General features: G+C 39.7%; 1 protein-coding gene across 2 annotated transcripts in view; it reads right to left on the reverse strand.

Moving 5' to 3' along the window:
- Positions 1–24,687, reverse strand: part of kdrl (kinase insert domain receptor like) — a 46,149-nt gene that overhangs the window by 9,994 nt on the left and 11,468 nt on the right. For both annotated transcript variants that reach the window (XM_085427345.1, XM_085427355.1), the window contains 21 exons: positions 23,818–23,977; positions 23,573–23,715; positions 23,311–23,482; positions 23,057–23,177; positions 22,777–22,946; positions 19,420–19,576; positions 17,267–17,372; positions 15,051–15,159; positions 13,700–13,984; positions 13,464–13,610; positions 13,073–13,201; positions 11,895–12,001; positions 11,393–11,522; positions 10,195–10,299; positions 8,535–8,648; positions 8,280–8,368; positions 7,929–8,082; positions 7,089–7,186; positions 6,613–6,735; positions 6,253–6,364; positions 1,754–1,853 (listed from right to left, as the gene is read on the reverse strand). In XM_085427345.1, coding sequence (XP_085283471.1) covers positions 1,754–1,853; positions 6,253–6,364; positions 6,613–6,735; positions 7,089–7,186; positions 7,929–8,082; positions 8,280–8,368; positions 8,535–8,648; positions 10,195–10,299; positions 11,393–11,522; positions 11,895–12,001; positions 13,073–13,201; positions 13,464–13,610; positions 13,700–13,984; positions 15,051–15,159; positions 17,267–17,372; positions 19,420–19,576; positions 22,777–22,946; positions 23,057–23,177; positions 23,311–23,482; positions 23,573–23,715; positions 23,818–23,977 — 2,831 coding nt within the window. The remainder of the gene's footprint in view (positions 1–1,753; positions 1,854–6,252; positions 6,365–6,612; positions 6,736–7,088; positions 7,187–7,928; positions 8,083–8,279; positions 8,369–8,534; positions 8,649–10,194; positions 10,300–11,392; positions 11,523–11,894; positions 12,002–13,072; positions 13,202–13,463; positions 13,611–13,699; positions 13,985–15,050; positions 15,160–17,266; positions 17,373–19,419; positions 19,577–22,776; positions 22,947–23,056; positions 23,178–23,310; positions 23,483–23,572; positions 23,716–23,817; positions 23,978–24,687) is intronic.

Here is a 24,687-nt window from a genome sequence, read left to right on the forward strand (position 1 = left end):
GGTCTGTTGGTATATCAACCCAATATCCTCGCATCGAAGAAGCAGAGATACTGGGATTCCCACCTTGATTAATACAGAGTGCACTCTACCAGGTGCTAGCCCTCTTAACAGTGACAGGATGTAGGGAGCATGATCACAGCCCTCATGCATATCATTGAGGAGGAAGTAGACACATTGTATGACTGCACAATTTAAACCACATTTCCTGGCTGGTCCGTAATGAGAATAAATAGCATAGGCCCACATGTTTAGAGGTCTTGAGGGAGTCTGGTGTTTCTGAGGGGGAAAGATTCTGAAGAAGTGAACTACTTCATCCGGTTGGGCAAATGCAGTAGGATGGGAAATGAGCATCCTATTTATTGTGCTCCCATTCTGTTTAAATTCTTGCGCAATGCATCAGGACGGGGGATCTTATTAGCAGGCGGGAGACAACATTCCTGATGAATCAGGGCTGTGAGAACACAAATTAAATGGCGCTCCCTGAAACCTCATGTGGTTTTAATCATTCTTATATTCTGAGTTTGGGACGAAGGTCAAGGTGTCATAACCTGGGATTAGAGATCAACTGTAAAAATCTCACGGGGATCACCATAATTCACCCCAATGACTCTGCATGAATTCCTGTGCATCCTATTTAAAGTGATATTAACTGGGGGTTTTTTTATCTTAACTTTAAATTACATGCAGGCCCCACAGCCATAAAAATGCAAAATATGTAATTTGGCAACCCTACACTATTTTAGACAATGAGCTAACTGAACTGAGATGGAAAATATGAGGGATTTTTGGCACCAGTAGGTCTGCATCTACAGATCATGTGCCCTAACTGAAATCTACGGTCTGGATTAGATTGAGTGAATCGTTTCCAATCATGGCCAGGCAGAGCTGATAGATTAATCCAGTTACCTTTACTTGGCAACATTCTGAAGCTTTTGATAGCATATCATTACTAAGCGGACGTGCAGCATTATTCTTTCAAAACAAATGCAACTTGTGAATTTTAAGTAAGTGAGGCGTGTTAAATGAAATCCAGACACAACATATGCACACGTGTTCAGCGAGAGCTGCAGAGCTCTGCAGGGTTCGGATCAGTTGCAGAGCGACTACACGAGGCGTATCACAAAAAAAAGTTTCACTTGCTGCTTTACGAACTGACAGAACTGACACCAAAGAGGGGGCTCTGTGTTCTCTTGCACATATTTATGTCTATCTGAATCCTCCAATCCTTTCGAAAAAGAATAAAAAAAACCTCCTTGTCAGGCCTCCAAAGTAGGCATTTGAATTAAGTGCTAAATTTCCTCTGCACCGCTGTCAGTCAGAAAACGCTTCACAGCTCCAAGCATGCCGCTGTAGTGAATCACCAGCTAATATTTCCTCCTGCAACTCCGAGAGCAGAATTTTTATCCAGCACCCCTGACCTGCTGGTGCAGTGCAAAGAGGGAGAAGGAAACAAGACCTCCTCTTAGCTGCAGACTGATATGACAGGGCTTATTTTCTTTGAAAGGAGAACATATGGCCGGTGATGTGGAGGTTACTGCCTGAGACATAAACACACCTTCAAACTATATGGTGTATTTTTGTTTCATGAAATAAGTCTTGGATTTTTCCAATCAGACCTACAGGATAAGACCAATATTCAGCACTTTAGTTCAAGTTATTTCTTAGGAACACTGCCTTCTTCACCGTTTCATCCCATTTGGTAGAAACACCTCCTCTTTTGTTTTTAAAGAAAGATGATACCCTGAATTCTTACATTTCAGAGGAAGCATATTCTGGCGCTCTCATCCTGGTTCCCTCTTTGAGTTTGCAGCAAAAGTCTTCATCGATCTGGACGCCCGGGTATGGGGAGGCACCTGACAGACAGACAACGTGGTTTGTTATTTGTTATTTACATAAAGGCGCAAACACAGTTCAATTAAATAACTACATCTGAATTTTAGATGTGAGAAAATGATCCCTTTGGATTAATTAAAGTATGAAACATCTACATTTATTATTTAAAGAAAAGGAAAACCTAAAATAGTTTATTCTACTTCTTATTTTAACTGAAACATTAAAAATAATATGCAGTGACACAATATTAACATAACTCAAGTGAACACAAGCCAAACAGATAAATTACTGGTCTTTGCTTTGTCACATAAAAATCTCTCTCAGATTTGGATAGTGTAATAAGAACTGTGTTCAAACCAATTTAAATGAAATATAAATGACTTCTGGCTAAAAATGATATACAGCCAAACCGTAATGTTTTTAGACTCGTTAAACTGTCTAATGGATCACTCACCAACCAAATCGGACATTTTATTTACCTTTGAACCATAATGTTGGGTATAAAATTCTAATGCTTGGTTTACTATGAAAACATAGCATGAAATACTAATGGGTATCAGATTCCCAGTCTGCTGGTTTAGGGTAGTAATGCCCATTTTCTGAATTATCAAGTAATATTTTTCTTTGCTCCAATCCCAGTGAATAATACAACAAATCATCTTTGCAGCTCCCCAGATTTACACAGAGCGACAGATTCGGCTTTGCACAGAAAGTAAAATACCCAACGTCAGCTCCAGCTGTCATCATATTTCTAGATGCGGCTCATGTCCATTCAGTGTTTCCTGACGTGTGGGTTTGTGTGTAAACAAAGCAAGAACCTGAACGTGGACTTAAATGGATGCACTAATCCACTATGTAATTTTAATGCATATGGCACAATTTTAACCTAAATATTTTTAGTGTACATGACTGGATTTTTGTTATAGTATTTACAAAGTAAAATAGAAGGAATTTCACATTTGATTCATGTGTAATACGTATCGTTAATGTGCAAAGTTTGCAATAAAATACCCATTTCATTATATCATACTGTAAACTGCTCTTGCCTTCTAAGTTATATTTAGTTGGTTTTATTACGAAAAAAGTATACTTTGGTATTTTTATATTCTTTAAAATTTTAATCAGCATTTATCGGTCTAATCTATAGGGTGGGCCATTTATATGGATACCCCGTAATAACATGGGAATGGTTGGTGATATTAAAGTCCTTTTTGTGGCACATTAGTATATGTGAGGGGGCAAACACCTCAAGATGGGTGGTGACCATAGTGGCCATTTAGAAGTCGGCCATCTTGGATACCACCTTTGTTTTTTCAATCTGGTTGTTCAGTCTGACGTCACTAGCCGTGTCTGGACCTAAACTCCGCTGCAGGTCCATATATCAAACGATCACTATGGCATTACTGAGAGTTGAAAAACTGTCTAAAGTCTTTCATCTTTAATAAAATGATCAGCGTTCTGCTCTACCAGGTGTAACAATTGAGTTTAACATCCAGGCATCCATGAAAACAGAATTTATGACATTTAACGGAGTTAGAAGTTAGCAGGGAGTTAGCTCGCTAGCTTCTATCTAAATACAATATAGCATGTCCTGACTGCGGGGTTTTGGAAACAAATTAAAACGTACAGCTCTGTTATCACTTCCAACATAAATGAAGACAGAAAACTAAACAGCAGTGACGTTTGTAGGGTGACTGAAGTTGGGCTAGCTGGTATATAATGATGTGCTACGTGACCGCTAGCGACACAGCTATGTTAGCATAATATAAACAAGCTAACTTTTTTTCCACTCGATAAAAGTTAACGTGAGTGTTCTCGGTGGTCAGGATCAAATGTAATCACATGGCAGGATGCTGTAAAAGGACCAAACTTCAGCCAGGAGAACAACTGAGATAATCCATCCACAATACGAGGTTAGTCATTCATATACTGTTGCATGGGCTGGGCTGTAGCTACATCCTAAGGTTTTAAAAACTGAGCTTAAATAAATGATTAGCGGTAATAAAAGCCGAGGGAGGTCAACAGTGATCACTGACTGTTTTAGGAGCTTTTTGAGATCAAATAGAAGAAAATACATAACATTAAACATGTTAACAACACAAAAGCCATATTAAACGCAGACTACTTTAGGCCCGGAAGTAGGATTCGTCGTGTCATCACTGAACAACCGGATAGGAAGAGGGCCATGTGACATATCAAACTTATTGGTAATGTCACAAGAAAAACAATGGTGTGCTTGGTTTCAACGTAACTTCATTCTGTAGATTTTTATACACCAAGCACACCATTGTTTTTCTTGTGACATTACCAATAAGTTTGATGTGTCGCATGGCCCTCTTCCTATTGAAAAAACAAAAGTTGTATCCAAGATGGCCGACTTCTAAATGGCCACCATGGTCACCACCCATCTTGAGGAGTTTGCCCCCTCACATATACTAATGTGCCACAAACAGGACTTTAATATCACCAACCATTCCCATTTTATTACAGTGTATCCGTATAAATGGCCCACCCTGTAGTATGAGAGACCTAGTACATTGTTTGGCATCAATACTGTACTAACAATCTGGATACATGAACTCAGAAAACTGAACTGACAAACTTTTGGTTCATAAAATAACAGAGAGTATACTGTAGAGCTCCAATTTGTCAAATTTAACCCCCAGACATCAAGTTGCACTATTGCAAAGATCTATTTCTCTGACTTTCTTTTGTTGTTGCTCATTTTGTGTCCCTGTTTCTTGATTTATTTTTGTAAGGCTCAGCTAACACTACCCAGATGTGCGAGTGTTTCTTGGAAAGTGTGGCGATAAGGTGGTGAGAGAGGAAGAGTAAGAAAGACAAAAATAAATAAAGGGAAGAAAACTGTGTCATTGTGACATCGGCATGCTTTCCACTGAAAAGATACAAATATACACCTAGCACTAGGTTTCTCATACAATCACGGACCAACGCACAACGCTGCCTTAAAGGCTGGAGTGGTCACAGCAGGGGCACACTTTTACACTGACCTGGCTGCTTGGTTACTGTGAGTTTATGTTGCCAGCTGGGTTGAAACAGACTGCTTGAATAAGGGGCGCTCACTTGTTTTAATGTCCCATGCCTGTGATAATATTCACAGGCCCTGATTGTTTTTTGCATGAGTGCCAGGAAAACTGTAATGCAAGTCCAGGCTGGCAATGCAAGTCCAGACGCCTTTGTCCCAAAGGCACAATTACACAGTGGAATAAGACAGCTATTACCCAGGACATCTGGTGAGGCTGTAAAAGCTAGGGGCACTAATCAAGTCCATTATCAAGATGAACATCATGCTAAACGTCCATCCATCCATCCATCCATCCATCCATCCATGTGTATGTGCAGGACTGCTCATATACAGTTTTGACTTATGACAGAGACGAATGCTTTATTGGCCTGCCAGCCCTGAATATGTGAGGATTACGAGACTAAATTAGATACATAAAGTGTAAATGTGAAATACAAATAATAACTCAGCCTTTTAATAGCCTTTTAAATCTATTTTTTTAGCTATAAGTTTCATAAAATGTTGCAAACAATGACATACAGCTATAAATACTGCCAACACTTCAATACTGTTTAAATGCTGAATTCAACTTGTTCCTGATATTTATCTTTGTTGTGTTTGCCTTTGAAATGTTTTTGCTAGTGACCAATAAATATCTTTTTGGTTTTGACTAAATAAAATACAGTTTGAGTACATATCAATTAGGCCTTAGGTTAGGTTGCACCTCTTGCTTAAAATCTGACCCATCAAGACACTCGTTGTCAGGCCTATTTAAAACCTGTCTGGCATCCAGTCAAATCCATTTTACCTTGTTTGTAGATTTTTTGCCTAAAGTTGACCTTTTGTACTAATTCTGTCTAAATACTTTTGCCTTTGGACTGCACTCGGGTAACTTTGCAGGATTCAGAGTTCAAGAAAATCTTTACTTATCCTATGCCGGTGCCTAGGTGCAGTCACTCAGTTCATCCACTATCTCTAACATGTTTTTTTAAGCTCTACTTTCTTCAAGGCCAACATCCCTGTAAATCAACTTTTATCTGAAACTGAGCATTTAGAGCAGTCTGAAGCCCAAGATTTAGGTTTACAGGGGTTAAATGTACATATGACTTTATAATTTTAAACTCTGGCCATGTTTAATATAATAGGTTGACTTTAAGGATATATGGTGACTTATGTTTCCAGAGAGAAGTTTTATGCAACTCACGCGTTACTCAGAACCACCAACTGTGATCTGTTATTTGCAAGTCGTCAAAATACAAATTCCTCTTCACAGTTTCATTTTGAGTTTAAAAATAATCATTTGTAACAGTCTCTCCCACAAAGAAGCTTTGGGTTTGGTTTTCTTGTACTGTAAAACAGCTATCATGTCTGTGTAAGAGACTCGTGACACTTACCCAGAGAGAAGATCTCCCACATGAGAACACCGAAGGACCAAACATCACTCTGAGTTGTGTAGATCTTGTCAAAAATGGCCTCAGGTGCCATCCACTTAAGCGGCAGTCTAGCCTGTGCACAAGTATTTAGAAAAGAGATTATATACTACCTTCTATCATCTGTGGATATCTCCAAAATTAATGTGAACACTGATTACACCACACTATTACATCACTGGGAAAACTAGGGAGTATAAACACACATTTCAAACAACTCCTAAATGTATCAAGTCTTCTTGTTTCTCAGTAGTTCTCAGTAGTAGCAGTAGTTCACTGTTTTGGTGTGGTCTAATAATGATACTAATAACCTAATAAACTTACATCTCCTTTGCGCACGTAATCTGGGTCCTTGTAGACATCCCTTGCGAGTCCAAAATCACAGATCTTCACAACATTATTCTCAGAAAGCAGGATATTACGTGCAGCCAGATCACGATGAATGCACTATTAAAAAAACAGCAAAAAACATAGTGAGATTTTTACTGCAAAACTGTGTTTTCTGCACATTGCAAGTTTGAATTCACTGCTACGCTGCATTTGGGGAAACATATGGTCAAGCCATCAGTGATATTACAATAGGAAATTCTTTTTTCTATATACAGACTCCTTCTGTAGATTATTTATAACAATGGCTTCATTCTCTAATCACTGTCATCCTGTTCTCCAAAACTATGAATGAGCTGAAAAATAAACGAGTTCTACACGTACATCCTTTAAACATCAGTGGGCACGCTTAAAAATAAAACCGTTAAGTTAACAATGAAATGCATTGACTTCTGTTGTGAGGGAGAAAATACCTTTCGTGAAGCCAAGAACTCCATGCCTTTTGCAACTTGGAAACTGTAGCAAATTAAATCTTCCAGTGTCAGAACTCTCTTATATAAATCCTCAGGTTCTGTGAAAGAAAACAACAAGTCCCAGTCAGAGTGATTATTCATTCTGGCCTTTAACTTTAAGACAATCCTATTCCTCTGCTTAGTGTTTTGAAATGTTATCAGCAGCCCTCCACACCTGTCAAATAAATCAGATAAGATGAAGCACTAACGTCTCTCAAGGGAGAAACTGCAAAGGCCCTGGACTACAACACGCCATCTTAAGAATCCATCCTGACACATACATGTCTCCTCCACACTCTGTCTTTGAAACATTCTTTATAGACGAGTGATAGAAAAAAATATTACACGCCCTCCTATTTTTCAGATGTCAGGTGAAACGTGTAGTTATGGACGCAGCATGCTGCAAGAGGAACTCACAAGGAGCTCTTCCACTTCCACCTGAGTAAACAGCTAATCAAACCCAAAATAACACATTAGAAACAACAAGGCTGACGTGCTGAGCTCAAGGCAGAGAGCTGTGCAATAGTCGGGGTCAGGAGAGGAAATAAACAGACGCCTCCCCAGACTCAGTGGGGTGACAGTCGCTCCTGCTGCACTGATTGTACTGCTGAACAGGAGGAGGAAATGTCCCATCAGACTCAGACTGAAAAACAATCTGATGGGAGCTTTCATTCCTGGGCAGAAGGGGTGGAGCAGAGGTGAGAGGAGGAGGGGGAGAAGAAGGGGGACAGCAGGAGGGACAAGTGGGGAGGAGAGAGGAGTGCGGGGGTTGAAGGGAAGCAAGACGTGCTTGGCTTTTACCTTCTTCCTCTTCCTCTGAGTCACAGTAGCTCTTATCTTCGATAAAACCAGAGCTCGCGGAGCTTCCGGTGCTGGCCACGCTCTCCAAGCGGCGCTTCATCAGCTCGCTGAGTTCGCAGCCCAATCCGGATGAAACCACTTTACCATCCGGGCTCTGATCGACACACAGGTTTCATTATAAATAGGAAATTCAATTATAAGTTTTACACGCATCAGATTTTTGTGGAATATAATCACACTGCATTAAGGTACAATGAATTTATCTTTACAAAATAGGAGACATTCCAAGAGCGTTGCAAAAACAGTTACTCTCTGTACAAAAATGACGATACTGTACAGATGGAGACTCACTTTGTAGACGAGAAAGTCGTCTCTCTTGCCCCTCAAATAGTTGGACAAATTTCCATATTTGCAGAACTCCACTATCATCATCAACGGTCCTGTTAAAGATGGAATCATTCCTCTGATTATTATTTACGGGAATAAAAACAAGGGTCAAAAACAGATGCCAACTTAATCCTAAACCTAACGAAGCTGGCAGTATTTTAGTATCCTTTAAAAAGACAATGCTTCTATATATTTTATAATCACAGTAATAATGCTCACCGCCAGGTTTCGTGCAGGCTCCCAGCAGGTTAACCACATTGAGGTGATGGCCAATGTGGATCAGGATCTTTAACTCTGACATCAGAGCCTTTCGCTCGTTTGATGTAGCGCCTCCTGTAACGAGTGTAAACATCAGCTGGTGCTTCAACATCCAAAGTAAATGGTCTCGTAAGCCTTTTAATTTTAGAAACTTCCAGCTTGACTAAATTCATGTGAAAAACAAGTAAGCATACACATGTTTTTTAACTAAAACAGAGAGTGGAGAGTTTTTTTTAAGTGCATTCAACTTATTATCTGTATTTATATATTAACAGTGAAATCTATTTTACTTTTTAATTTCTGAGACCTAAGACTACTCTAAAATCTAATGTGGTATACAGAAATATTACTTAGATTTTTATTAACTGCATTGTTTTGCACAATACATTGCAAGCAGAAAGTTTATGTTCACAGTTTTTTACTATGGGGAAAAGGCTAAAAAACTGGGATTACAGGAGCAATTTAATTTAATTCAATTTAAGTATTGAAACAAGAGAGAAAGCTATGTGGAGGGTTTTTTAGGCCCAGTTATATCAAACAGCTTTTGTTGGACGACATCTTGAAAGATAAATACCAAAATAATTACAGAGATAAGAGGGGAAGTGTTCACATTACACACCTGAGTTTGAGAAGTTTATTCAGTGATATGAGTTTACATTGAATTATGAGAATCGAGATTTAGACCATGCTTTTTTTTCCAATGACCAACCACAAAACCAAAGCCGCCAGATTCTCTGACTAAATCATGGCCAATCTGAGAAAACCTGCTGCTTTCCATTAACTTTGACCTATGACTAACAACAGCCAGAGCATTAGTTCCTTTCAGTGAACCTGTGATTTATGAAGAGTAGTGATTAATGATAAGAAAGAGCAAAACATCTACCCAGTGGTCCTATTTTTTCCTTCTTGCAAACACATCTTCCCCAAATCTCTACTCACTGATAGGTCTGCAAATTGCTTCTATAGCGTTGGCAAAAAGAAAGAATTTTAGGGAATTACATGTGCCATTCATGCATTCGCTGCGGTGAATGAAATAGCTTTGCAATAACAGCCAAAATTGTTTAGCTTCCTGTTTTCATTTTGAATATTTACAGTGAACATTTGGAAAGATGTCGGAATGAGATTGTAAATGCTTCAAATAAAGACTGAACACAGGAGGATTTCCAAATGTTTGACTCTCTAAAATGTGTCAAATAAACACATGAGCATATTTTTGTTGCTCATGTTGGGCTTGTCTCTTATACTTAAAAAAAAAAATTCACACGAATAACTTGGACACTTCTGATCAAATCCATTTCCCAATTCCCGTCAGCGTGAGAGGTTTTACTATACATGCACTTTGCAAGAAACCGGCATTGGATGTTTTTTGCTTTGAGCTATAACACCATGCAAACATTAACTCTGTGTATGGTGATGTAGTTTATGAGTCTGTGTAATGCATGTGAAATAAATCTTATGCAGAAGTGGCAGATATTCAACATTCATCTGCTGCACATTAAACGATGACTTTACTGCCGGCCTGTGCAAGTACTACGACCATTGCACCACTATTGGTAGATTGGCCAAATTATGTAAGAATGTGCACAACATAAAAGGTCAGTGAAGTTTTTGGACATCCTACCTTTCAGCATTTTGACTGCAACAGTCTTGCAGGTTGAGAGCTTGTCGATCCCAAAAGCAGAAGCCTCGACCACTTTTCCAAAAGCTCCATGGCCGAGTGTTTTGCCTGGCAAAGGAAGAAGGTTTTTGATAAGTGGAAAGGCATTAGAACTTTCTGTCAGGCTCTATAATTAAAGCAACCTGCTGAAGCTCTGACAGTTTTTCTGTGAGGATTTGTGGTTCACTTGAGACCGGATGATAGCCAGGTTCACTGATAACCCTACATACCAGCTGCAGAGAGGGGTTACACCTATTCATTGTACCTTATGTAGCTCTGTCTATGATTTAATACTAACTGATAACCTTTATATACATTTTTGTCATCATTAAAATTCAATCTAAAATCTTAAAGGCAAGATGTTACACAAACAGTGATGTTTAACTGAGACTTAATACTGATGCTCTGTCTTTGTTTAAATGTCATTTTGATGAGTAGACTGTGGAAGATTTCCAGTTTGGCCCCAAACCTGCATACATAAAACTTCCAGAAAGCAAAACAACATATTCAAAAATCCTGAGGTGACGGGCTATGTATAAATTTGCTGCTTTGTTATGATCTGCTGTATCTACACTTACTGGACTCTTTGTTAGGTACAAATTTAATTACTTGTTAATACAAGTATCTAATCAGTCAATCACATGGCAGCAACTCAGTGCATTTAGGCATCTAGACATGGTCAAGATGACCGGCTGAAGTTCATAACTCTGCAACAGAATGAGGAAGAAAGGGGATTTAAGCAATTCTCAATGTGGCGTGGTTGTTGGTCTCAGATGGATATTTCAGAAACTGCTGATTTATTGGGATTTTATCTTTAGGGTTTATGGAGAATAGTCTGACAAATAGAAAATATCCAGTGAGCAGCAGTTCTCTGGGAGAAAATGCCTTGTTGATGTCGGAGATCAGATGGGAATAGTCAGATCACCGTCACCAGATCTCAGGCCCACTGAGCTGATTACAACAGTGCCACTAGAGTATCCGACAAATCTGCAGCAACTGTGTGATGCCAAAATGTCAATATGAACCAAAGAATAAAGGCATGTATGGACAGGAAAGGGGTCCAACCTAGCACTAGCAAGTTATACCTAATGAAGTGTCCAGATGGTGCATATTTAATGATGAAACTTCTTTCAAAACACTGATGACACTAAGGATTACTCACCTAGTTGTAGGCGATCACGAGGAAACTCCCACTTGCTGCCATCATACTGAAGAAAATCATTCTGCTCCTCGAGTGGATACTCATCGGGATCAATGATGATCGATGGACCCATCTTATAATGTGCTGGTTGCTGAAAAATTAATGTTATCATTAACATTATGTTTTAGGTTATTTTAAGCGGCAAATAAGTAGTAAATAATACAAATTCTTCCTCTAGTCTTTTTTCTTTAGTCAAGTACAATATGTTCTAATTATTTCTTTTATCTAAGCTAAAAGGTTACTATTTCCCAACGATCATGACAAAGAAAAATCTTCAATACCAGCTAAAAGGATAATTCACTTAAAAAGCATTTACAACACACATGAGTCAGTCATTTCCAAAATAGCTGCCTTCAAGAACACAAAGGAGAAAGTGTAAAATACCACAAGTGCAATGCCACTCCCCTGATTTTGTGGAGTGATTCACTCTGCTTGTAAGAAAAAGCATAATGTAGTCCTTTACCTTCCTTAGCTTGCGAATGAAAAGAATAAGCATGATCCAGAGGAACGTTGCTGCAGCTCCAGTACACACCAAAATTATGACCTCAATATTTGGCTTCGCCTCATCACCTGGAAAGAGAAGAATTGTTGTCAAATACCAGACCTCCTTTGCAAAAGTGAAACTGTGGCCTTCTTGTGATCTCACATGCGTCATATTATATTGGCAGGGTCTGGTGATTTATGACCAAAAAGAAACAATCTGTAACAAATTACCAAATAAAGACTACGGCTTTTGACTAAAACCTTTATATCATCTCAACCTCTTTCACTCTTGTTTATTTGTTTCTTCCCAACTTCTCTTTCAGGGATTGTATATAAAAAGGAAGTGGAAACACGCTTAGCATTGGTGGTTTGCTTGGAGAATGCATACCACACTTTTTTCCTGTAGTGTTTTCATCTAAACACGGCTTTTCTAACCATCCATGTCCACACTACAGACTCACGTCTCTCAAATCTACACAAAATTTTTCCGGCTCTTATTTCAAGCCATCCTTGACTAAACAATCATGGCAGTGCACACATGTAGCTTGTAGCTGAAATATATATATATATATATATATATATATATATATATATATATATATATATATATATATATATATATATGAACAGCCGATTAAGCTAATTCTAAAGTGCACAGATATGGATGGAATGACTTGCATGATGGCCCACTTTTTTACATTTTCTAATGACCTTCTACTCCAATTATCTACTACGTGTTTCCAGTGCCTTGGTGGTTGTAGCAGTCAATCATTTTCAACTCATTAGTGGCCCTCTTAACACTTTACAAGGGTTGTGTCCTCTACATGATGGCTCCAAGCCAAAGCTATGATCATAAAACTCAAGAAGGAATTCATTTGGCATTCCTCGCAGCCACAGATTTTCTGTCAGGGGAGAATTCTCTCACTAAAGTCTGACCAGAGCTATTTGTAGTGATGACAAGAAAACAAGAGGCCAAGAGGGTCTCAGAGATGTTTTGACAGGGCATGCAGAAAATGCTTGACTCCCCTGATGAGCAATGCTCTTATTTTGATCTGCAAGTTTCATTTTATGCTGACAATCCAGTGCTGTAAACATAGCAGGTCAGATTGTTTGGAAATTTCTTTATGTTTAATTGTTAATATTCCATGACTGACTCACCAAACACAGTAACCACAGCGCTTGTTTTCAGGACACCCTCAGTGTTGCTGGCTATACACTCGTACAGACCCTCATCATCTTTCTTGACCCTCTCAATGATCAGGGTACCGTCCTCGCCCAGTGTGATACCTGAAACGCACAAACTATTAGTTAAACAGCCGAAAAGAAGTGCAGAATTTTAACTTTGGAAGTTTTTTGAAAACTCGTGGCAGTGCAAAGGCAAGTTTAATGACTACACAATTTTAACAGGATAAAACCTTTAATTTGTCAGTAGACTGCACTTAATTCATCTTCTTCTAATATGTCAACCCGGTTACAAAAACTGTAAAAACAACAACAAAAAGATTCTTTATGAAAGCCATAACATATGAGATACTTTTCTCAGTGGTACCTGGATTTTCTTCTAGTGGAACACCATTTTTCAGCCACATGATTTTTGGAGGAGGAACTGCTGAAGCGTTACAAACCAGCCTCAGGGTGCTGGTATTGTTCACATCTTGGCTAGTCAGATTTTGATTCAGCCACGGTCTTCTCCTGGCTGTAGGAAAATAAAAAAAAAGTTTGGATTATTGGCGCTATCACTGTTTCGTAGAGGAAAAAGTGGAATCATATATAGCTCTAACTTACCATCCAAAATAAGTACAGCCTCCTTGAGTTCAGCCTTCTTGTTGAGCTTGTAGGCTCGGCACTTGTAACCTGCAGTGCTGTTTTGAGACACATTGTGCAAATAGAGAGAAAGGGAAATGGAGTAGCGACTGAACTGGAGGCTAGACACGCTGGAAGTGACTGTTTGATTCCTGGAATCCAACCACTGTAGATCTGTGTAGAGATAACGGGTTGCCCGACAGGTCAGGTTGACGTTGTTCCCTTCAATCGCTTTCTGAGGTTCAGTGGTTATTTTCTCAGGTTGATCTAGTGTGACAAAGAACATGGAAAACAACATATTTAGTCATTTACATTTACATGGCATCTACATCCGTTTACATGCGTGCAATTATCCAAATTGCCAGAGAAACTAATTAGGACAACAGTTTTTGACACAAAGGTACTTATCAGAAGACCCAGAATGTCAAATTCCCTGTTATTTCCTGTTTCATCACTATTAATTAGAAGCATGTTGATGGTGCTTCTGCAGTGATCCAACTCGAGCGAGGCTGACTATGTGCCCCAGGGGATACAGAATGCGCTTGTTTATTCAGTTTGCTGGAAAGCATTCTCTGTTCCGTAAGAGAAGACAGCTGTTTTTACAATCCTGTCCTCTTTTTTTAGCAGCATTCCATCATTCTCTGCTTTCCTCACCTTTGAAAGAGAGTGGGATTCCTCTTGGGAATTCTCCCACCCTGGGAGAATAATTTTTTGGTACTTGGCATCCACTCCAAAAGAAGTCCTCCACCCTTCAGGACATGTGATTCATGCAACTTTTTAGGAAAGGTGATGCACTTTATTGCAAAGTGAGCTCTGCTTGTGCACGGTGACACCTCGTCCTCACTGTTATTACATACCTGTCTCAGTTGATTTTCATTTTGGGAACATTTGGAACTGCTCACATGCACATAAAAAGTAAATCCTTATTGCACACACAGGCTCATGAAGAAAGAGCAATGACCTGCTGGTGCAGGAGCAGGAATGCGGTTATTCAATGATGTTTTTAAATGCATGCCATGTACAGCACTCCATATGCCTCAGGACTTGTTTGCCTCTCTTCCGCCCCGAAGCTGTTCAACTACAGTGGAAGATGTTTTTAATTAATGCCCCCCTCTGGTTTCTTTATTGCACAATGCAATCTGTGAATTCCTTTCCTGTTCTTGCAGTTCATTACAGCGTGCGATGTGCACACAGATCATTTGTAAAGCATAGAGCTCATGGTATAGTGTGCTTTGTAATTGAACTAATGTGTTTCTGCATGCAGCTGTGTGATTATAATGTTTTGTTTTGTTTTTATTACATTTTACTTGTTGTATTCTGGTGACCTACTTACCATCAACATAGAAAGGCACTGTAATGTGGGCGCTGCCAATGTCGTTCTCAGCCTTACAGTAAAATTGTCCTGAAACTCGTGCATCTCCGATCACCAGGGTACTCACAGTCTGATTGGAATCAATAAAGCGATTGTGATTAATTCTTAAAATCAGATAAAACATAATAAATATAATAATAACAGACACAAATGCTTGATATCATAATTCACTTTCTGCTGTCAGTGTGATCGATTCTAGCGGTTTCAATCACCATCAGAGCACCGAGTCGCTCTTAATAAACAAGTGGGAGGTCTAGACACAGCCTGGTGTGCTTTATAGTCTGCAGTGCTTGACATTAATGAAAGGATACAGCTGGAGTTATAAAGGCCAAAGAGTCTCCTTCATACTGGTGCTATAGATCTAGACCTGGGCCTCCATGTCCATTTCCTGGAGAGCACCTCCAACGCCATGCTCGATTTTAAGGTTAGCACAATATTTTAATGGCTTAAATAGACAAAATAATAAGTGAGACACTTGGGTGAAGGCCAGACTGCATGGGGTTCTGTTTAGTGTTCATGGGGACATCTGTTTTTGGGGTCAGTCGGCTACATCAAAGAGAGTGAATGATGTGGGTACATTGTCTGGGGTATGCTGGCCTAAACTTCCTGGGCTGGTAGGAACTATTGTGTTGGCTGTGAGAGACCCAGCTGCAGCTACAAAACCACATCAGCGTGCCTTTACTTAAACTGTTCACTTTACAAACATACAGGCATCAAAATTAAGTATCATAACGTCCAAACCTTGCTGATAGAACATTTGTCAAAACACTGAGTGACCTTATGATATTATGTTACACCTATTACTTACCATTATGTAACATGAGATTGAAAGCACTCACTGAGACGATTGTGCCTGTCCCGAAGACGTGACCTGACCAAACACACTATGACCTCTGTGCCAAAGTCTTCCCTTAGTGTTTCCTTATATTATGACTCTCCTTTTTTGCTGGGCTTTCTGAGGAGGCCCAGTCATGACTGTGTTCTCATTCACGGGCCAAAACGATTTATATGAGGTGACAGAGAGGAATTTACCTCCACCAAATCCCTCTTCGTTTAAACTGCTGCTTGTTATCGTTGAACCTTAGCCCTGACCCTCATAAAGCACCGGCGACTGGCCACAGGTACTTGTAAATAAGAGGTGCCTCAATATCTATGTCAGACACGTATAAAAATCGATGACCTGTAAAGAAGGCCAAATTTACAGTTACGTGGTGTGCAAATGACTGGATAGTTCTTGTTGTCATGTATTTCACAGTTAGTAATGGTAAACAGTCACTTAGTCATTCGCATTTACATGGCATCGACATCCGTTTCACAATTAATGAGCGCACCAGCAATTTATGGACTACAAATTCAGCTCAAAACAAAGAATCGATTCAGAAAGGTCAATGATGCTTTCTCCTGCCCTAACACAGCTGTAATGGATTTCTTGAACCAAATCCTATACAGACAAGGGGCATGGCAGCGAAGGCCTGTTCTCAGTTAGGTATGGCATGAACAATTTTAGCATCAAGCTTCCACGGGAGATTTGAACCAAAGTCTGTGTGGGATGTTTGGGGTTTGCATGGCAATACGTCTTTGATGTCTTTTAAGGAAAACTAAGGGATTCTTATCTTCAAACTATCTAACTATTGATGCCTTAAGCGTTGATTTTTTAGGAAATAAAATCTCTCTAAATTAATATGTCTGCCTTAAAGCTAAACCTAAGCCTGCCTTCATAGTGTAGCTGTTTCATGTGCTTACATCTACTACAAAGACTCTGAAAACCTGGGGTGTATTTCACTTTAGTAATGGGAAAGGAACTATGTCTGTCAGTTGTGGTTGCACCATTTCCAAACTGCGGGCCTCAAAGAGCAAAAGCTTTTGTACAAGAGGAAAGCCAGTGTAGGTAAAGCAGTGTCTTTACCGCTATTTTTTTCTTGTAAATATAAATCCTTTCTTTTCAGATGCGGCTCATTAAATGTGTAATAAAACCAAGTTATTTGTCCCTAATTCCCAGGTAGCTTAATTCCAGGAACAAATCCCATCTCTTATCGCACATTTCTCCATACCATCTCTCTTCCAGTTCTTTATACTGGCGACAGCTATTTATTAGACTCAATTCATGAGGAAATGCATATTATAAAGTGCATCCATTGTTTAAAAACATATACTACATATAACTTTAATCTACATACCTTGTTTTTTCCTTTAACTAGTTGAGAATTCGTGTTTATGTTTTTAATCCAGTTGTAGGAATCATTTTTCCTTTCATCCACTCTGACAAAGACAGGCTCCAAATCACTACAGGAGGGAGAAAATGCAATAAAATCAATCATTCTGAACAACGAACAATGTAACAGTCTTTTGTATTTGAGAACTTTAGTGTAATATCAAAACACACCCTGTCCAGATCACACGATAATAATGTATACCCTGCTATCTCATTGTGAAGGCCCTCTCCTGAGGGTTCTCTGAACCCTCTAGCATGGGGTGTCCTACTTCTTAAACCCAGAGAAAGCCTTGATTTAGGCCCCGCTGGTGGTGAACAATTAGTTTGATGAGTGGAGAGGCACTGAAGGAAACAGCAGCAGCAACAGGAAGGGTTGTGCTGTGCGTCACCTCATACAGGAACACCCCTCCACGTTCTGGCCAGAGGAGATAAGGCAGATCCTGAGACCTTGGTGGTCAGCAAAGGACAGCTGATAACTTCTCAACCCTATATTTCTGCCTTCTTAAAAAGCTTCTCTCAAATTCAAACCCTCCCCAAAAGTGACATTTCCTTTGCTCCCAAAAGATTAAGGGATGCAAGTTGGATTTACAGTGACAGCTACTCTGCAGGCTCAGGGCACTATAAAACAAACATTTTGCACAATTGGCTTCCCACCAGGCTATAGCTGTTCCTCTGTCTCATTAGCCGCCTGCCACAGCCCAGCCACAGTTCCTGGTGCCAGCCCTGATTATCTTTGGCCCAGCAGAAAGAGTTGCTTTGACCTTACTAAACCTCTGCAATATTTTATCACGAATCTGGTAAGCAGCAGCTGGTTTTATGCGATAATTTAGTGAAGAAACCAATGGGAAACTGGTGGTTTAACACCATCTAGTATGTAACATAATTAGTCGCTTTCAGTCTGCATTGTTTTCTTTGCCACTGGATGTGGAGACTGATAACACGCAGCTAATGGCCTATTGTTTTCCTGATCTTACAATTCACAGGCCCTCCAAACCACGATCTGAGTGACTGTTCAAACGTTCATTTTGTGTACGGGTTCACCGCCAGGCTGGTATCCATGCACAGTCACACATATACAGCACTCTCAGTTCTCTTCAGCGCTGCAATAACTCGGGGAATCTGAGATTTAACTCCCCCGTGTCTCCCTCTTAGCCTACAGAACCACTGACCACTAATGAGAGGGCAGCTCTCCGCGGCTTTGTTCCTTTGATTAATGGGTCATGTTCTGGGACAGAGTCAATTGAATCAAAGTAGGTCTGCTTTATAGAGGGATCTCCGGGTCGGACTGGTGGCTCTGAATCCTGCGAAGGTATCTCTTCACTGCGTGTTGCTGTTGGTGATTTTGATTCAGTATTGTGGAGTTTCCGTCTAAAGGTACAAACTAGTTAAAGACTTTTTAATACCAACTTAAAAACAGATTTTAGACTAAACATACAAAAGAGAGACAGAAAAAGGTGAAATATCCTCTTTCAGATGTTCAGAATGAACAAGAAAGTATTTAGTCATATGTTTATTAATGTGACCAGAAAATGATATAACTGATGTTAGTATCCCATTGTCCCAAGTTTGAAACAGCTTAACAGATGTGGGAATAGCAATTTTGTCCTTAAAATTTCCAAAAACATAAGTGTCTAAAAATTATATGATTAACCATTAATTGTGAACCTTTTAAGACTTTGTATGATTCCATAGACACCCTGTGCATGGTTTCCAAAACATGGAGATTATATCCACAGCAGGTGGACTCAATTGCATCATTGCAACAGTTATTCAGGCTGAGAAAATGCGACAGTTTTTTATGCAGAGAGAAACATCAGGCGGTAACTTTCTGGAAAACCAAAACTGAAACTGGTATACAGATAGAGCTCATGACTTGGTAACTTTATAATTCAATTCAAACAATTCAAAGCATGGAATTGTTTTTGAGCCTACACTTAGGTTAAGTGGCCTGCTTGAAATTAGTTACTTACACTGTTCATTCATTCATTTCATTTATTTATTCATTTTCAGGCACAACAAATACCTATATTGAACATAAAATACACAAAACAAATGCTTTGAATTTCTTATGGTATTGCTCAACCGTGACAGACTGAGCATAACATGAGGGTGACTCACTTTTTAAACTTCGGTTCTGAATGAAATGGTTGCCAGTGCCAAGTGATGGTTGGCAACGGCAGGCCAAAAGCAGTGCAGGTTAGATGATGCTGTTTGCCCGACATGTAAGGTTGCACGTCCACAGTAGCAATCTCCGCCTCTGAAATACTTGGCTTCACTACATACACACACAAGTACACAGTAACCACATACACGCACAAACATGGAGAGAAATTGGAAGAGAAAGACAACATGTTAGACCAGAGGTCATGATTACCTCCTTTAAGAAGCCAAAAAAAGCTCCCACTCCCACATTACACATTTTTTTTAAAAATCAATTATGAGCAAATAAAAAAAGAATTCAAGATATTTTTTAGGGAAGCAGCATTCACCATGATAGGATCAGGAATTTCTCCTTTCATTATTTTTTTTCTGAATCGTATTCATTCAGCTTAGTTTTGCACCTTATGTTCACCCTGGCTGTCCACACCCCACTCTCTGTCCCACTGGGTTAGCTAAAAGAATCGACCGTACCAGCCCCGCCTGCTGTGGAATCTCAAAATGTCTCAAAAAGAAAGACAGTCTTGATGTGCAGCTATGAAAGGCGGGCCGTCGACATTAGCTCTCCTTTAGACTGTGTAGGGAGAAGAGTGGGGGGATGCCTGCCTAGCCCAGGGCTCTAGGTCAAAGAACAATCTCACCGCAGTCCATGCCTGGGTCACTGAGTCAACCATTTGTGCTGCAATGAACAACAGACAAAAATGCTTCTCCCACCTCGGGAGATGTACTTATCTCAGCACTATCTGAATTTTGGACAACAGAAATAGTTGTGTTGCATTCAGTGCCCCAGCTCATGCACACCTGCACATCACGTAGTAATCCAGAGCACTCTGACGACTGTAAACAACAGAGGTGTGGACTCGAGTCACATGACTTGGACTCGAGTCAGACTCGAGTCATTAATTTTATGACTTTAGACTTGACTTGAAAAAATGTTCTAAGACTTGTGACTTGACTTGGACTTTTACACCAATGACTTGGGACTTGAATTGGACTTGAACCGGTTTACTTGAAAAGACTTGATATTTTACCCCAAATACAAAATTTAACATGCATATTATATAGAGATTGAAAATGTGACGTCATTCACGGGTAGAACCGCAAAGGATTCTGGGAACTCGTGGCAAGCGGTACTAGCGCACGCAGGCTTTCAATTAAAATCAGTTATACAGCGATAAAAAGAAACACAAGAAGCCGTTGTATTATTAACTGCAATAGCCGGTCGCATGACAGCCACGGGAAGCCGACGGGTAAAGAGATCGGTTGTTATCGGATTACCTCGTTGAAGAGAAATTGTTCGAGCCATGTTTCCGAAGTAACAAAGAGGCGACGGGTGGCCTGGATTGCAGCCATTCAAAGGTCAAATATAACGTCCCAGAACACTCCAGCTCACAGGTTAGTCTGCTCCAAGCATTTACACAAAGGTCAGTGTTTTTTAGTAGTTAATACGTCACTTTCATAACATAACTGGTGATATAGGTTACAAGCAAGTCTGGCGCTGAACAGAAATTGTCGCCCTATGCTCCTTTATTTATTGTGCATAAATAGTGAATTGTCCTGACACAATATTGCGTTTCGCCTCTGTTATTATGGTACATTGACAAAAACATATACTTTTATTCACAGGATAAAACAGGTTTTTTGTATCACTAATTGCCCAGTACGATTACAGCATACAGTATTATTGTCACTGCTACATTTCTGTGATGGGTACCAGAAATTATTTCCACTACTAATTAATTACCGTTGAGCTCAAAGGTCCTATTAATAAACGGTTAACGAATGTGTATTTATGACGACGATTTGTGAGACTGGTAAACTTATGATACGTACGATGGTCTTTACTTTCTACACGGTGCATTTCAAGGTCCTGCACCCATCCGGCGGTAAACTGTACCTGGGCTTGTTGCAGTGACCGGAAGTTACTAAACTTCATGAGTGTATGCACTCACTCCAAGAACCGTATGATTATAAATATGCATATAAATATGCTAAGATGAGATAGCTGACTTCATCTAACTAGCAAATGTTGTCCAGGCTACGTTGGTGATACAGTTTTTTTAATGTGTATGATATTTTTGTCATGCGATTTTAAAGCCGGTCCTACAACCGCATCCAAGAATGACATGCAGCTTATCTCAGAACTGTCGGTGAAAACTATTCTTGGAGCTAGGTTTAATTGAGCTGCATTTTAAAGAGGTGCAATTTCACAATTTGTGTATATTTTCTAAGTTCACTATTTTGTCATGTGTTGAGAAAAACACAGATTTTAAAATTACATGGTCTAACATTTACATTTAGCATATAACTGCAACATTATTTTTTCGTTGTTTTTTTTTTTTTAAAGACTCGAAAGGACTTGAAATTCAAAGTTTCAGACTTGTGACTTGACTCGGACTTTTACACCAGTGACTTGAGACTCGACTCTGACTTGCCTGACATTACTTGAGACTTGACTTGAGACTTGAGGATAAAGACTTGAGACTTACTTGAGACTTGCAAAACAATGACTTGGTCCCACCTCTGGTAAACAACATATGAACAAGATTTAAAATAGTTCTCTAACTGGTGCCAGGATTTTCTCTCCACTTTGTTGTGTTTGTAAAAAAAAAATTCATTCCAATAAATAAAAGTTTTGTGAAGTGGGCCGGTCAAGGATCATAAATAAAGTTTATAAGAGGCTAGAGGGGCCTGATTTTTACACTTTTTGGCACACTACTGGGATTCCTGAAAAATGTTTAAAGAATGCTACTTCACACTTAGCATGTGTTCCCGCCACATGCTAAGTGTGAAGTAAGGGATATACAGTCTCCTTTTTGTTCTTTATAGCAAGCAGACTCCATTCATGTATCTACTCAACATGCTAAAATATTTATATCCTAGTGTTGACACTTATCAGTATATTAAAAGAGTTGTCATAACAATGAATTGCAAGCTGATTTTTCTCCAGCTAAATACATAATGTATAGAACATGCTGGTTATATGAGCCGTACTGTATGCACACAGGGTGTAAGGATTGGAGGGGTCTGGGGCAGCTGGAGCCCGTGTGCAGAATAGAACTCGGGCCTTTTACACACTCCACCAAGCCCCTTTCAAAGAGCCCCAATAATCAACAACAGCTGCTCCTGCTACGTCAATCCAGCCCTGGAATCAAAAAGCTCCCAAGTTCCTCTCACACTAGAGCTGCTACCTGCCGTCCAGTGATCTAGACTGAGAGCAGCAGCAGACGTGCTGGGGGCAGCCTCTGTCCACAGCCAAGGCGCTGCTTCATTTCGTCAGGATCAGTGAAGATTATCAGGTTTGTGGTAATGGCTTACCTGTGACTTCCAGAACGTAGCTGAGATTCCTGTACAGCCCCTTTGCTCTGTTGCCCAGGCTTATGGTGAACACGCCAGAATTCTTCTCCTGCACATCAGTGATGGCCAAGCTAAAATCAGACATCCTGTAGCAAGTGGAATTCTTCTGGATAGGAACCCCATCCTTGTACCTGAATATTAGAGGCACATAAAAGTTTGTTTGTTGTGCATATGCAATAATAGAGGTGCCCAACACTCATAACAAAAGGTTTATTTATAGTGGCTCGAAACCATTGCCTACCATGCTATCACGTCTGGTGGTGGCAAAGCGATGACCCTGGGTTCAAACACAATCTTCCTTACACCTTCAGTGACTGTTCTATGCTGTCCATTCTTAGAGGAAATGTTAAGAAATGGATGCTCTGCAACCAAAGAGTATAGATTAAATAAGGTTATCATTATTACTTTACAGGATCGCCCCAATATTACAATAATTCACAGCCTAAAATTCTTTTAATTTCACTTGTAATAATAAAGCATTAAAAGCATTCTCACCATAGACAACAACTTTTGCCGTGACAGTATCATTTACTCTGGGATTCAGCTCAGCTTTGCAATGATAGATTCCCTTATCCTCCATGGTAATGTTTGGCAACACTAAAGTGTTACTCATTATAAGGACCTTAGAAGGTTTGAGTAGGGACTTGATTATACTATGCCGTTTTTCCTGAAGACAAAGAAAGCACCATAAATTCCAGTCCTACTTATGCAGGCTGTTCCATAATATTGTAAAGTCAATGATAAACCATTAACTTACTTTGTCCTTTGGAAAATGCCAGGTGAAATTGATTCTTCCATTATAGGTGGTCTCCCCACTACAGTTGAGGATGAGGGTGTCTCCAGCCAAGATTTTAACACGGTTGTTATCTGGAGTAATCCTCACATTTTTAAGGACATCAGCTGTAAAATTGGAACAAACATAATGAAATGTTATGAAACCTTAAACAATCAGAAAGTTAAAAACAATTAAAAGTCATGTCACCAGGAAAGCAACAGACTCACTCAGTCTACTTGGAAGGTATTCTGACTTGAACACTTGACTGTTGACTTTGGCATGACATGCCAGCATGTTGTATGAATCGTAGGCACCGTAGGGGATCCTGAACCCAACCATTGGATCCCACACCATTTCCTTTGTAACCTTCTCAGTTAAACTTGGCGCCTGTAATGAAAAAGGCAAAACTAATTTGATGACACTTGTGATGCCAAATATAGGTCACTGAGCCAGACTGACTAAAGAGGAAGCTGCATGACTTCATTTAACACGTAACTCATGCTCCACCGGGCTCAGCTGGGGACACATCTGTTAAGCTGTTTTATAACACATGCATGACAGCCGTGAACTTTTCTAGACATTACCAGAAGGAGATGAATGTAGAAGAACGTAAATGTCCAGTGCAATCAGATATGACATTAAGCAGTGTTAATGAGAGCTCCAGGGTACAAAGTCCGTGTGATGTTTTGCACCTGCTTAATAGCACAGGTAACAGTGCAGTGAACTGTCAGTCATGTATCCTGCCGTTTTAACCAGTATTCCCAGTAACAAGCACTGTGAATGTGACTGCTGCATTAATTTATGCAATTAGGGAAATAACATTTGGAAAGGATGTCCTTGCCTGCTGCTGTTTGTTCTCATGTCAGAAGAAGGACTGGGATTGGAGGCAATGGAAGAGAAGGAAGGAAGGTGAAGAGGAAGGAGGAGTGTCATGCATTTATTAATAACAGGAAGGTCACACCAGTACTATCTGTGGCATTAGAGTCAGAAGTGATTATGCACAGTTGGCACTATGACACAGTCATATATTAATCGCAAACAATGAAACAAAATGTCACAAAAAAGCACAAAAAGGCCACAAAGGCACATCATCAAGT

The sequence above is a fragment of the Rhamphochromis longiceps genome, linkage group LG2, assembly GCF_057381845.1.
Source record: "Rhamphochromis longiceps isolate RC_006_pf linkage group LG2, R_longiceps_female_GT1.1, whole genome shotgun sequence".
Classification (NCBI taxonomy): domain Eukaryota; kingdom Metazoa; phylum Chordata; class Actinopteri; order Cichliformes; family Cichlidae; genus Rhamphochromis; species Rhamphochromis longiceps.